The 13,212-nt window shown below is 42.5% G+C and overlaps 1 protein-coding gene across 17 annotated transcripts in view; it reads right to left on the bottom strand.

Annotated features, from left to right (window-relative positions):
* MAPK8IP3 (mitogen-activated protein kinase 8 interacting protein 3) overlaps nt 1-13,212 on the bottom strand; it is a 49,964-nt gene that overhangs the window by 16,099 nt on the left and 20,653 nt on the right. For 4 of the 17 annotated variants that reach the window (XM_039360590.1, XM_039360603.1, XM_039360595.1 and 1 more), the window contains 8 exons: nt 11,382-11,399; nt 8,108-8,165; nt 7,395-7,547; nt 6,237-6,318; nt 4,510-4,661; nt 2,039-2,095; nt 1,332-1,502; nt 929-1,055 (listed from right to left, as the gene is read on the bottom strand). In XM_039360590.1, coding sequence (XP_039216524.1) covers nt 929-1,055; nt 1,332-1,502; nt 2,039-2,095; nt 4,510-4,661; nt 6,237-6,318; nt 7,395-7,547; nt 8,108-8,165; nt 11,382-11,399 — 818 coding nt within the window. The remainder of the gene's footprint in view (nt 1-928; nt 1,056-1,331; nt 1,503-2,038; nt 2,096-4,509; nt 4,662-6,236; nt 6,319-7,394; nt 7,548-8,107; nt 8,166-11,381; nt 11,400-13,212) is intronic. The other 13 variants (XM_039360594.1, XM_039360605.1, XM_039360599.1 and 10 more) reach the window with 7 other exon arrangements.

Raw genomic sequence — 13,212 nt, 5'->3', positions numbered from 1 at the left:
GAATTCAGTCTAAATCTTCGTGTTCTTGATATGTAAATATCACTCCTTCCAGTTTATCCCAGCGAAAGAAAAATTTTTTCTTCTTCAAGGTATCAGTAAGGAAAGCACAAGCTTTCCTTTTTCCTCAAAATTCCAACCGGAATTTCCATCAGAACAATTATATCCACATTTTCCATGCTTTGTTGTTGTTAGTTGCGAAGTCGTGTCCGACCTATCGCGACCCCATGGACAACGTTCCTCCAGGCCTTCCTGTCCTCTACCATCTTCTGGAGTCCATTGAAGCTCACGCCTCCTGCTTCAGGGACTCATCCAGCCCCCTCATTCTCTGTCGTCCCCTTCTTCTCTTGCCCTCCATCTTTCCCAGCATCAGGCTCTTCTCCAGTGAGTCCTTCCTTCTCACTAGGTGGCCAAAGTACTTGAGTTTCAACTTCAGGATCTGGCTTTCTAAAGAGCAGTCAGGGTTGATCTCCTCTAGGACTGACCGGTTTGATCGCCTTGCAGTCCAGGGGACTCGCAGGAGTCTTCTCCAGCACCAGAGTTCAACGGCCTCCATTCTTTGGCGCTCAGCCTTTCTTATAGTCTAACTTTCACAGCCATACATTGCAACTGGGAAAACCATGGCCTTGACTATACACACTTTTGTTGGCAGGGTGATGTCTCTGCTTTTTAGTACGCTGTCTAAATTTGCCATAGCTTTCCTCCCCAGGAGCAAGCATCTTTTAATTTCCATGCTTAGCTTGTGCTTAAAATGGCAACCTAAAACATAAATCTGCCTGCTAATTGCAGAATCGTTACAATCCTTTGCAATGTATTGATGATAAAGGACTGGGAACTCAACGAAGGAATCAATGTGGAAAGGGAACAACGCTCTTCCTTGCTTTCCTAACGTATCTCCCTAATTGTCTCCTTCTCAGCACAGAAATGTTACCTGTTTGTATTTGGCTGGCAGGCTCCACCCACAGGCCTGTAAGCGGCCATCATCGTTCCGGACATGCTCACGGACCTGGCGGTATTGCTCTCGCTTCTGCTCACGACGTGCCGAAGATGTGCAATCACTGAGGAGAGAAGGATCGGGAGGAAGATAAGGACAGACCAAGAGGACAAGGAAGGGGTACCCAGTTGGGGGCTCCTGTTATGTCTCCAACAGGGGCTGGAGTGAACGACAAGAGCTCAATCCCGCCCTAGGGCTCAGGTCTCAAATGCGGGCTTTCTAACCTCCTGCCCAGCGTTCCAACCATTCAACCATTTTTTTGGCTACCATAGATTAACTCAGCTGTTCGACAAATGTACGTACTTCTGGTTTCCAGTAAAAATATCAGAGCCAAACTTACTCATCTGGGAAAAACTCAAGAGTTCGGTTCCCGGCAGAGATTTGACACAGGGTGTGGCTGCGGCGCTGGCTTAACCCGGCTGCTGTGGGAGACTTATAGTGAATATTCACGGATGGGTAGCTTCTTTTAGCTGGCGGAGGGCTGGAGGAGGAACTGAACAATCGGCTGAAGCTGGGGAGGAGGGAGAGGGGATGAAGGCAAGGTGTTTTGAATTCCAAATCTGACACTTTCCCTGCTCAAAACAGACCTGAGGCAGCGTAGGGTTTTTTCTGAGGCTCCTCAAATAGACTTCCCTACTTGCTTGCTTAGGCATTTGAAGACACTGTCTTAAGTTAGCACTTGTATTTTAAATGCAGACTAAGAAGCAACCAGCCACAAAAACAGAACTGTACTGACCTTTGGTTGATTAATGGGGTATTCTCACAATAAGCAGAAAGCCTAACCCATGTTATCAAAAAGATAAGATGATTGGCGTCTGACATCGTTTCTGATCAGTCTTTATTATATTTCTACATAAAAGTTATTTGAATCCTCCTTAACTGGAGGATTCTCCCCAGTGCTATTCAGGGTGCCATTTGCAAAAAAAAAAAAGGCTGTCTTTAGAGGACATAAATGCCAAATGCCTCCAATACTATATTGTACTGCAAGAATATCCTATCTGCCCAAATCTCTTTGCTGACATCTCACAAGTAAGTTCCCCTACTTACAACTGCCAAATGGTGGATTTTTTCTTCTCTTGAACGGAAGGATGTTCCCGGGAGGCTCTGCAGACAAACAGAACAGAAAATTCAGAAACAGGGTGTGGCAAAAACACGAGTTGTCTACCCCTCCCTCCCTGGATAGGGTCACAAATTCAGCTGATTTTCTGTTCACAATGACCCTTGCCACGGCTATTTCTTCCTTTAAATGCCTTGCCTGAAAGAAGTAGGTGGCCTCACTAGATGTGGAGATGTAAAACATCTCTCCAAGTAGAGCACTGCAGGCTGGGGTATTCTGAGAGTTGAAAGCCACCCATCTCAAAATTGTTAAGGTTGAGAAACACTGAAGTAGAGGATCAAAAGGAGAAAATTGGGGAAAGAGCCCAGTTTGGGCTAAATTATATCATCTGTATGTTGTGTTTCACATTACTGATGAAAGTTTTTCTATGGCTACCAGCTCACCGGTCATAATCACCAGCTTGGGACAGCTTGACCATCTAAGACAGTGGTTCTCAACCTTTTTAATGCCGCGACCCCCAACCAGTCATAAGTCAAGGACTACTCAACCAGTTGTAAGTCGAGGACTACTCAACTGGTGCAGCACCGTTTGCAGAATGGGACTTTTGGCGGGCTCAGCAGGGCAGAGACAGCCTGGACAATTCCTATTGGCTTTTGAAAGCCAATAGAATTAGACTCTATTCAAGAGAGTCTCTTCTACTGGCTTTCAAAAGCCAGTAGAATAAAAGGGAGTAGCACAGCTAAGGAAAAGGGGGGAAAAATGGCGGACTGCATTGTTTGCCTACCCCCGTGAAATGGTCATTCGACCCCAAATGGGGTCCCAACCCACAGGTTGAGAACTGCTGATCTAAGAAGTCTATATCCCCTGATAAATGCTATTAATGGTTGTGTGGAGCTACTGATAGTCTATTTCAAATGCCAGAACTAAAAAAAAGCCAGGGAGCAAAAGAAGTCCAACATTCCTGGAGGCATCTAGTAATTTAGCTGTTCATCTTAATTTTGTGAAAATGTGAACAATTTTTAGGGTCATTGGGCAGCATTCAGTACTCGCTCACTTTTCCTCTTTAGCAAACATTACCCTGAACTCTCCAGATCTAAATTCTTACTGTTTTTTTTTTAAATATGGCCACTGAAGTTATTAGACATTTAGTTCTGCTGGGCTCTGTCCAAGGTGCTGAAAGAGATGGCTAACCTCCAAGGTGGGGACCCCCTTTGAACCTCAGCATAAATTCAAAATACATCTGTGCATAATCAGTTGAGACTTCCAGCAATAAGGAGAGATTCCTGACAGACTTGGTGATTGGGGTGGGGGGGGGGAGGAAGAACCGTGAAAATAATAATAATAAAAAATGGGTGAGGAAGGGAGAAATACAGGTAGTCCTCAACTTACAGCTATTCATTTGGTGACCGCTCAAAGTAACAACGGCAGTAAAAAAAAGTGACATAATCACTTGTGGCGCAGCAGTTAGAGTGCAGTACTGCAGGCCACTTTAGCTGACTGTGTTCAGCAGGTCAGCGGTTCAAATCTCACCGGCTCAAGGTTGTCTCAGCCTTCCATCCTTCCGGGGTAGGTAAAATGAGGACCCAGATTGTTGGGGGCAATGTATAATATATATATATATATATATATATATATATATATATATATATATATATATATATATATACATACATACATACATACATACATACATACATATACATATACATATACATATACATATACATATACACACACATTGCTTACTGGTGTACATCGCTTAGAGAGTGCCTGCACTTAAAGCGGTATATAAGTCTCATAAATAAATAAATAAATCCTCGCATTTTCAGCTGTCAAATAACCATAGCAAAAGAAGTCATAAAAATCAGAGGTGACTCGGTTAACAATCACCTTGCCTTGCCATGGAACCTCTGGACCCAGATATGGTTGTAAGTCAAGAACTACCTATAATTTGGCCAGTGGTGCCAGAAGCGGCACTCAGAGCCCTCTCTGTGGGCATACGTGCCGTCGCCCCAGCCACACCTCCCCCCACGGCCCCCTTCTCACCAGCAGCCCCCCCGGAGGAGAGTCATGCCCGCATGGAGCAGCGCAGCCAAGGACATGGCAGCCGGGCAGCAGGGACAAGACTCCACCCTCATGCCCCATTGCGCACGATGCTGCGGGGTGCAGCCGGAGGGCGTGGCCACCATGGCACTGCTCGGCCGCCTGGGTGATTTGCTGCAGCGGGCCATGGAGGTGGTAAGTGGCCCTGAGGGGCGTGGCGTGGCCGGGAGTGGGTCGGGCGGTGGAGCAGGGGCGGTTTTGGGGCACTCGGTCTCTAAAAGGTTCGCTATCACTGATTTAGGCTGATTTAGGTCAATGCAATCTGTCTGGCGCAGCCACCAATAGTAATGAGGTTATTAACAGTAACGGGGGGGGGAAGCCCCACCTCTAATGCTGAAACCAGAGAGGTCATCCTCACCTGATCATCTCCGTCCACCTGACAGCCTCCTGCAGTTCCATCAACCTTTCTTTGTACTGGTTGCGCTCCATCAGGACGCGAGCCATCTCCACCCGGGTGAAGCGTCGTCTCTGAGCAATAGGGATGTTGTCCTGCAGGGGGGAGGAGGAGGACTTCAACCCATGGGAAATGAAAGGGGACGGAGATTAGTACAACACCAAAGGAGGAGGTTAAAAACATTAGTTCCCTTTGGGTCTTCTGTTCATCCCACCCACTCCCAACAATGGATTTTTATTTGGAGCTTCTGAAAAACCTACTTCCAAACCCATTCAGCGAAGGCTAGCGTTCTGTCTGGGGAAGCACCGAAAGGTTAACTTAACTGTAAGGATGGGCAGAAATATCTTATTTTGGAGGTAAAATTGTTTCAGGAGACTTTGGCAGATTCTGTTTCCTCCTCTAGACCACACCAATCAGATTGCTCAAAGTGGTCCAGCAGTTTCCTGGAAGCAATTTTTCTCAACGTAATTCCTGGTCAGCTCAGAAACATCTTAAGAAACAGAATGTTTTCGAAGTCCCTGGAATGGAACATTTTGCACCAACCTACAGATTTTCTGCAAGCTAATATTAACACCCAGGTTTGATTTTTTGTCTTCAGAGGTTAATAAGAGTTAGTAGGTTGAAATTAAATTAAGTTAAATCTACCCACTGAACAGCTTTAACACGGAGGAGAGATGCTTTGGGGGAAATGTGATGAACTGCTGAAGGGAAAATTGTTTAAAGCAGTAGATTGAATTTCTATTCAATTATTGCTTAGCTGAGCCTAAATTCCACTTTATTCCCTCCTGTAACTTATGATTCTTATCCATGCATTATATTCAACTATTAATTTCTCCAGAAATAATTTCACTGATATTTTAGTTCCAGGATTGGGATGGGAGTAGCACGACTGTTTTATAAGGGCTTGCTATTTTAGCAATGCTCCAATATAAAACATGCAATGGTTTTGCCATAATTTCAGGGCCATTATTGAAGAAAATGACCTTCCTTTCCCATAGCTCCTCTTTATTTACATTATTTTAATAATGTAATAATAATATCTGCCTATTCCATAACACCGTGAATCACTGGGGAGAGATTTGCATCAGAAAAAGAAAACAGCATACAGGTGTGCAAAAAGGAACCACATGAGAAAGAAGATTGAAGAAACATGCAGTTAGTACACAAAATTAAAATCAGCCTGCTCTCCTGAGAACATTCATTGGTTGCTTGTGAGTTGGATGATTACATTATTTTACCTTGCAATTCAAAGGGCCCAAAAAGATGAAGCATGTAGTCAATGACTATTAGTTAAGTGTGGTTGTGTGTTTTTTTAAAGCCACGGACTCTTGTGCATGAGACAGTATGAGATCAGAAAAAGGAAAGAGGAGGAGGAGGAGGGATGAACTCTTAAAGTGCCCTCCTGTAACTACTATTCAGTTTTTCTAACATGAGTCTTCCTGATGTTTTCAATACACTCAACCTATAAGGCGAATGTCACTCAGGAATGACTGGATGACAAGGTACCCATTCCCATGATCATGAGAATACACCCCACCGCAGGGACCGTGGACATGGTAATGCTCTGATGTAAATGCTCAGTGTTCGTTCGTTCATTCATTCATTCAGGGCCATTATCCAAGGAAATGGGAAAGAAAGACCCTCCCTCCCCATAGCCCTCTTTCCCTAGGCATTTTAATAATGTAATATACCAATTCTGTACAGAGATAGCTGCTTACATCCTCCACCTCTTCTTTGGGCTCTCGGCGGGCAACTATCACCTCCGATTTCACTCTGGAGGGGGGGAGAAGAATGAAATTTATGAAACAAGTTCAGACGTTACATAGAGGCGGAACTGAAACAAACTTGAATTTCCAACGATCAGATAGGTTGCGGGGGGGGCTCTTTCCCCCCAAATCTTTGCATCATCTTGAGATAAGATTGGTCCATTTTGATATTCTTTCAAAAGGCCCTGAAGACATGATTTTGCCAGTGGGCTAGGGACCCCAGGTTGATATGGAGCCATCAAGTGGTTGATTTGATTGTTGGTACCAAAAGATTGAGGGTTTATTGGGTTTTGGGGTTTTATTTCTGTAAGCTACTCAGAGTCACTGTGAGTGGGGGGGGGGACATATATGTTTTCTTAATAAATAAATAAAATGATGTTCTTTATTATGAAAAACGGAGGAGCTTGAAGATGTAAACCAGTTCGGGGGGCATAAAGAATAGATAAATAAAAATATAAAAGAGTAACCAAGAATTTTAAGAGTCATTCCCCCCCCCGAATGTGATCAATCAGTCCCAATTCAGTGGAGTTTTATTTCTTAATTGCATTCACAATAATAGTATGGAGGGAGAATCAGATCTGGAAGATAAAATTAAAAATTAAATTTATATGCTGCCCATTTTACTGTCAATCGACTCTGGGCAGCTTACGACATTGTAAATAAAACTACGAAAAGTTGGAACATTAAATAGGACACAGATAAAAGCTGTACAGTAAAATGTTGTGAATCTTTCAAAAGGACTTTAAAATGGACTAAGGAACTCATAAAGTCTTTTTCCTCCACAACTTAAGGGGTTCTACCTAGACAGTTTTAAATGTTGGTGTTCATGTGTAGGTTTATAGGGTTACACTTAGGAGTGCTTACTATCTCCGCTGCCTCTGTTTCACCTCTAGATAAATAATCCCACCTGAGAAATGCAGGGCTTTTTTTCTCACAGAACGCCCAGAATGGAGTTCCGGCACCTTTTTTGGATGGAACCTTGTAGGGTAGGCAAGACGGGTTGTATGACATGTGAGTTACGGCACCGTTTTTTTAACAAAAAAAGCACTGGAGAAATGAATCCAAAAGCAGCTGGCTACTCACTTTTTAAGTTCTTCCTCAAGTTCCTTGATACGTGCTTCCATTTTGGATTTTGCCTGCTTTGCTGCTTCCAGCTCTTCTTTTAACACCTCCTGTTCTCCTGTAAGCTGGTCCACTTTTGCAATTAAATCATCCTTCACAATATTCAGAGCATTTCTGGAGCATGGCAAGTAACAGAAACAGAAATATACTTGGCCTCAAAATACAGCTAACATCATAGGGAACGCTTTTGGAAAAATATTTATCGGTAACATAAGGACCAACAGAATATCATGGATAGTCACAGATAAAGCATCAGGCGTTTAAACTGGATCTTGCATTTTAATTACTCGGATTACCTTTGGGCCAAATTATCAATGCAACAAAAACAAAGAGACTCCAGTCTTTCCTAATCAGGTCACTAAATTGTCAACTACAATCCTCCCCAGCATGGCTATCGGTCTGGGTGTTGAAGTCCACCAATACCTGGGGTCACAGGAAAGGCTGTGGTATGGGCTAAAAATGCTCTTCACCTCTCCCTTTGACAATTAGTTGGGTAGGTTGGGTCAAAAAAACTGCAAAATCCCACTGGGCAACAATCTCAGCAGAATGAAAAAAATCCAAGGACAAGACAAACTGAACAAAACAGCCACATGCAGCATCTCATCAACTACAAACTCATGCTAGACTCACAAGGAAGCACAAAACTTTTATTTAGAAAAAGGGAGAATGCTTACTTGGTCTCTAGCAGCTGTGTATTCTCCATCAAGAGATTCCCCACTTCTTTGCCCATCCCTGGGGGGGGGGAGGTGGAATAAATAAATAAATAAATAATAATAATGAGAGCCATACAAATTTTGACACACACATTTTGGCGGAAAAAAAACTCTTTCCTTTTTGAAGAGATATAACTTTCTTGTTCAAGAGCTTCTACTTAGCTGCAAAGAATGGAAGGAATGGCATCAGAAGATGGACCCCATTCCTCCCAAAACTTCCTTCAGAAGTTAAGGTGGAAGATTATTTTGGGGGAGGGGGGGCTTGAAATGCTGGACTACAGATCTGCTGCCTATCCTCTAAACGGCTGTCCTTTTTAAAAGTCTAGGCAAGGACCAGTTCACACTACCCTGATTTGCTTTCACTCTGGATTAAAATAATCATGGTTCTGCGAAGGCAGAATGGGGCAGAGGTCAATACACTGAATTCAGCAACCTAGATTCATTTCCTCATTTAGCCCAGAAGCAAAGTGAGGAACCTATTCACAGTCTAAGCATCTAGAAGAAATGGTGCATTTTTTTTTTTTAAAAAAGGAGAAAACGATAATATAAGCTACTCTTCAAGGAAAGTTGATACAAACAGGGAATAATTATAATGAATATTTTCTTTGGACCTTAACTATGGATGGCAGCCCCTTTGATGGGAAGGTTGGGAAGCCAAGCATCCTTGACCTGGTCCTTATTTGGACAGAAAACCACTAAGCTATGGTGGGAAGTCCAAAAAAAACTTGCCAGAAGAAGACAGTGGCAAATCACCTTCATACTCTTGGCAAGAAAGAGTATCAAATTTGTCTTTGAATTTATCAAGAGTTTACATCAAGGGAACCTTAATTTGCCTTCTGCACAGGTAGCAACACCTTGCCAACCTTGGCTGAATTAAAAAAGTACTAAATAGAACTGGTCCCGATTTGCTCTTAGATGGGGAAATACATGGAAGGAAATTCTGGGAGATAGACCAGATTGAGAAAGAAAGAAAAGATCCTAATAGTACCGTTTCTTATGTCCTTACTTTCCCCCAAAAAATGTACATGAAGGTGGTCATGAAGTCCACCAAACGTAGGCTCAACGTGAAGGAGATTTCACATTTCTTACTTTGGCTTGTAATTGTTAAATTGATGCTCTCATTGCAAGGCTTTCTGGTTCTTATAAACCATCTTTCGCCTGGCTCTTTCTTAACCTAATTCTTCCTTTACATAAAACATGCATTAAACCAGAGGACAACTGCCGAATTTATCAAGGCCATTGAAAGGTCTGTATTCTCACTGTACTGAATCTCCTTTTCTAGAAATCTAGAGGCCTATACAGTACTGAGAGAAGGAATATCCATAGGTGCATTCCAAACATGGCAGTCTTTGGTTTTTGAGAATCTCTAAGCATTTTTCACAAATAACAACCTTTCTCTCTCAGCGACTGAACAAACTGAGATGCTACATCTGATTTAGATGGACCTCAAACCATGGAAGAGCCATTTGGTGACCTTGGAACCACCTAAGCTTTATCTAAGATAGCTCATAGAAAGAAAAAGTTCCTATGGATGGTCCTATTGTCCATTCTTTATGGGACAGATTTTGCTTCATAGCACTGAAAATTCAACAGAGAAGAAAAAGAGATGTCTTCAATCACAAAATGAAAATGGCACTACTTTGAATAATTTTGTCCCATTTCCAGATGTTAAAAGAAGAGGTCTGCATGGGATCAATGACTAGCCAACCTCTGCCAGCATCTAAACTCTCTTCTACTTCACACTGTGTAGGGAAAATAAACTCGGTTTTCTTTTAATGCGGGGTCTGTTTAGGTTGCTTTCATGGGACAAATGCACACTCAGGACAAATGAAAAGCTAACAAGAGAATCATGGCAGCATACATAGGAAGTGAGAACACATCACAACACACCAGGGCAGTACACAGACCTTCTTCCCACAATCAGATGGAGATGAGTTGGAGATGGCAGAGGAATGTCCACTTCCCAGGGAGAATGGAAAAGCAGCTGCAGTTGTTTTGAGGGGACATGGAGATTAGTCCCTTTTGATGTTTCAGGCAGCATTTGATCTGCACACCGTTTCTTAGAGCACAACCAAGAACTAAATCTTTTAGGACATTAACAAGGAACTGTTCCTTGTCTTGCCTTTTCCTTCCGAGTCCAGTCTGGATAGTGGAAGAGTCCAAGAATGACACGTCTACTCTTCACTTTGAAGACTCAGAGAGAAAAGGTGAGCAATGGGGCCCCTGGCAAGAATGGGGCTCTTAGTCCATGCCATCCAATCCTGACATTTAATGAAGACTCTGAATGCAAGTTTCTTCAGATATGTCCTTCTAGAAGCCCAATTTAGAATAGGAAGATATTTTTAATCAACAGTATTGCTAGACAAATAGGAGTCTGAAATCTCAGCTGCTGCGCCAAGTATCATTGGGTCATCTCTGAGTACATCCCTCAGAATTAATTGCCAATATTTTAATATTCTTTTTTTAAAAAATCTGTGATGAAGATGACCTGATGCTGTTTCAAACTTCAGGTGGAAAGAAGCTATGATAGAACATCTCTACTTGCAAAAAAAAAAAAAAAAAGCTAGCAATTCAGAAAAAGCCAGCTAGAGCCTTTTTTTCCCCACTTTATTTTCTGAAAGGTGTGGTTTTTCAAAAGGAAAGTTTAGAGCATGCGTGAAGAAAAACTGGCCAGAGTATCAGCATGTATGTCAAGCTAAGTGAATCACAAGGAAGCGGGCTGCTTAGACAAATCTTCCCATCAGGTTGCCCCAGGGGCACAATTTTCAAAAACAAAAACAAAAAAAAAAACAACAACAACAGGGAAGGAGACATTTTATGGCCACCTCTTGGAAGCTGCTTGAAACATCAAAGTGGATAACCACCAAAGTCCCAAGAGAAGAGGCAGAGGACAATACCTCCTAGAGTCCAGTGTTTCTCAACCTTGACAATTTTAAGGCATGTGGACTTCAACTCCCAGAATTCCACAGCCAGCAATGCTGGCTGTGGAATTCTGGGAGTTGAAGTCCACGTGCCTTAAAATTGTCAAGGTTGAGAAACACTGTCCTAGACGATGGCAACTGAAGAAGATCTGCTTCTCGAAAAAGCACCTTCGTTACCATCACGGGGATCAATACAAAAACAAACCAAGTCCCAAGGGATCCCAGAAAGAAGACAAAAAAAAAAAAGAATGAAGAGATGCCAAGTGAAAGGAAAGGGGAACACCCATATGTTTTAAAACTGGCTTTCGCCTTACCAAAGAAATCATCCCGTACTATGAAAGTCATTGCATATGAGAGAAGAGGAAGGGAAGGAGCGAAGGATCCAGAGGGGAAGAGATACAGAAGAGGAAAAAAAAGGGGGAAAGGGGGAGGACAGGGAGAGAGAGAGAAAAAGCAGCCATTAAATACAACTCAGCAAATGGTGACACCGTCTTAGCACGTATGTGTATGGAAAAATCATTTACATGACAGCAAGGCAATTCTTCACCGGACTGATCCAACTCAGTAGAAAGGACCTGGTTTTTGAGCGAAACCAATCAAGTGACAACTCCTGAGGCTATCACTGTTCTCTCCAGCTGAATAACCACCAGTTTCCAGCTCATTAGGGACATGGCAATAGAAAATTCAGCACAGGGAAGTTCCAGAAGACTATAACTTCTGGGTCTAAAGCACCAAGGAGTCCATAGTTCAACCTTGAGCTACCAATATTATCTTCTAAAGTGTTGTCTAACGAATTCTAAAGAAACCCAAATCAAAATCATACGCCAATTTTTGTGGGTTAGACCCAAATGTTCTTCCCTTTTGAGGAAGAGAGGTTTTGGGAACAGATCCTTGCGTTCAAGGAACAAAGAATTGGGGGATCCGTCTCACGGTGTAGCCTTGGTCCACCTCTGAGAACTGGAGCATAGCAGATGAAGAATGTTGTTGCTCTAGGATCCTGTTTTTTTTGTGTGTGTTACAACAGCCAGAATCTTTCCTCCTATTGAACAAGATTTCTATGCCTGCCCAAGTGACAAACAAAAAGTGGGAGGTAGCGGTGGTGGAGGAACCACCAAAATCATAAAATAGCTTGGATTCAACCCTGAGGTTGCAGTCCCACTTCTGTAGTATTAAAAAGTAGAAACACCCAAACACTAAGGAAGATCTCAACTTCTCCTGGAGGAGAAGGAGGATGGGACGAGGAAAGTCCTAGCATTTTCACTCTCTTTGGAGGAGCAGATGCTAGTATTTTTACTTTCCTCGGAGAAGGAGAGGAATATAAACTGGAAGAAACAAAGAGAGCAAACCGGGATTTCTCTATTGAAGGCTGAATTTTTTTAGGGTGGGGGAGGATGATGTCTCAGGGACCATGTTCCCAGGAGCTAGAAGAACACTAAGTGAAAGCACAGCTTCTTTCTCTCTCTCTGCCACATCCTGGGAATTCACTTTCTTTTGTACCATTTCCTTATCTTCTTCCCTTTATGAGGTTTGGCCCATTAGAACTACAGAACCGGGTCTTGACTGAGGCTAAATAACTCAAGAGCTGCAGGTTACCTATCCTGCCAACAACCTTCCAATTTCAGAGATATAATGAAAAGATATATATCCCCTTCAAAAAGAAAGGGACATTACAACTGTTCAGGTGAATTAGTCTTTGATTATATGAGATCAAAGAAAAACAATCTCTTGTATTCTCCTCTAAAAGTCCCAGGATTGTTATTAAGAATTGGAAAAAAAGGAGAACATCACAAACCAACTCACTTGTCCAGTAGTTTTTTTCCCCTTATTGTTAGTTTATCAGAAGTAGCGCCAGATCCCATCCAATTAGCACTAATTAAGACAGTAATTTCATTCTGGCAACCCCTAGGACTATAATCCTCATTATCCTTGGCTGCAGACTAACCTGATTGGGGATGATGGAACCTGTAGCCCAACTACATCCCAGGGCTATACTTTAGAAACTGGTGCCTTAAGCACCATTCTCCCAAATACGTTTCTTTTAAAATCACCTAAGAAGAGATGGATATTGAATTTCAGACTTTGAGTCCTGACATGCCTCAATTAGCAAAGGAAGTATAGTCTTCATCCCATATTATCAGGATATTC

Source organism: Crotalus tigris, unplaced genomic scaffold, assembly GCF_016545835.1.
Source record: "Crotalus tigris isolate CLP2741 ecotype Arizona unplaced genomic scaffold, ASM1654583v1 scf7180000019173.45859301935:6455823, whole genome shotgun sequence".
In the NCBI taxonomy this organism is placed as follows: domain Eukaryota; kingdom Metazoa; phylum Chordata; class Lepidosauria; order Squamata; family Viperidae; genus Crotalus; species Crotalus tigris.
Note: the sequence above shows the minus strand (reverse complement) of the source record. Positions and strands in the feature narration are given on the sequence as shown.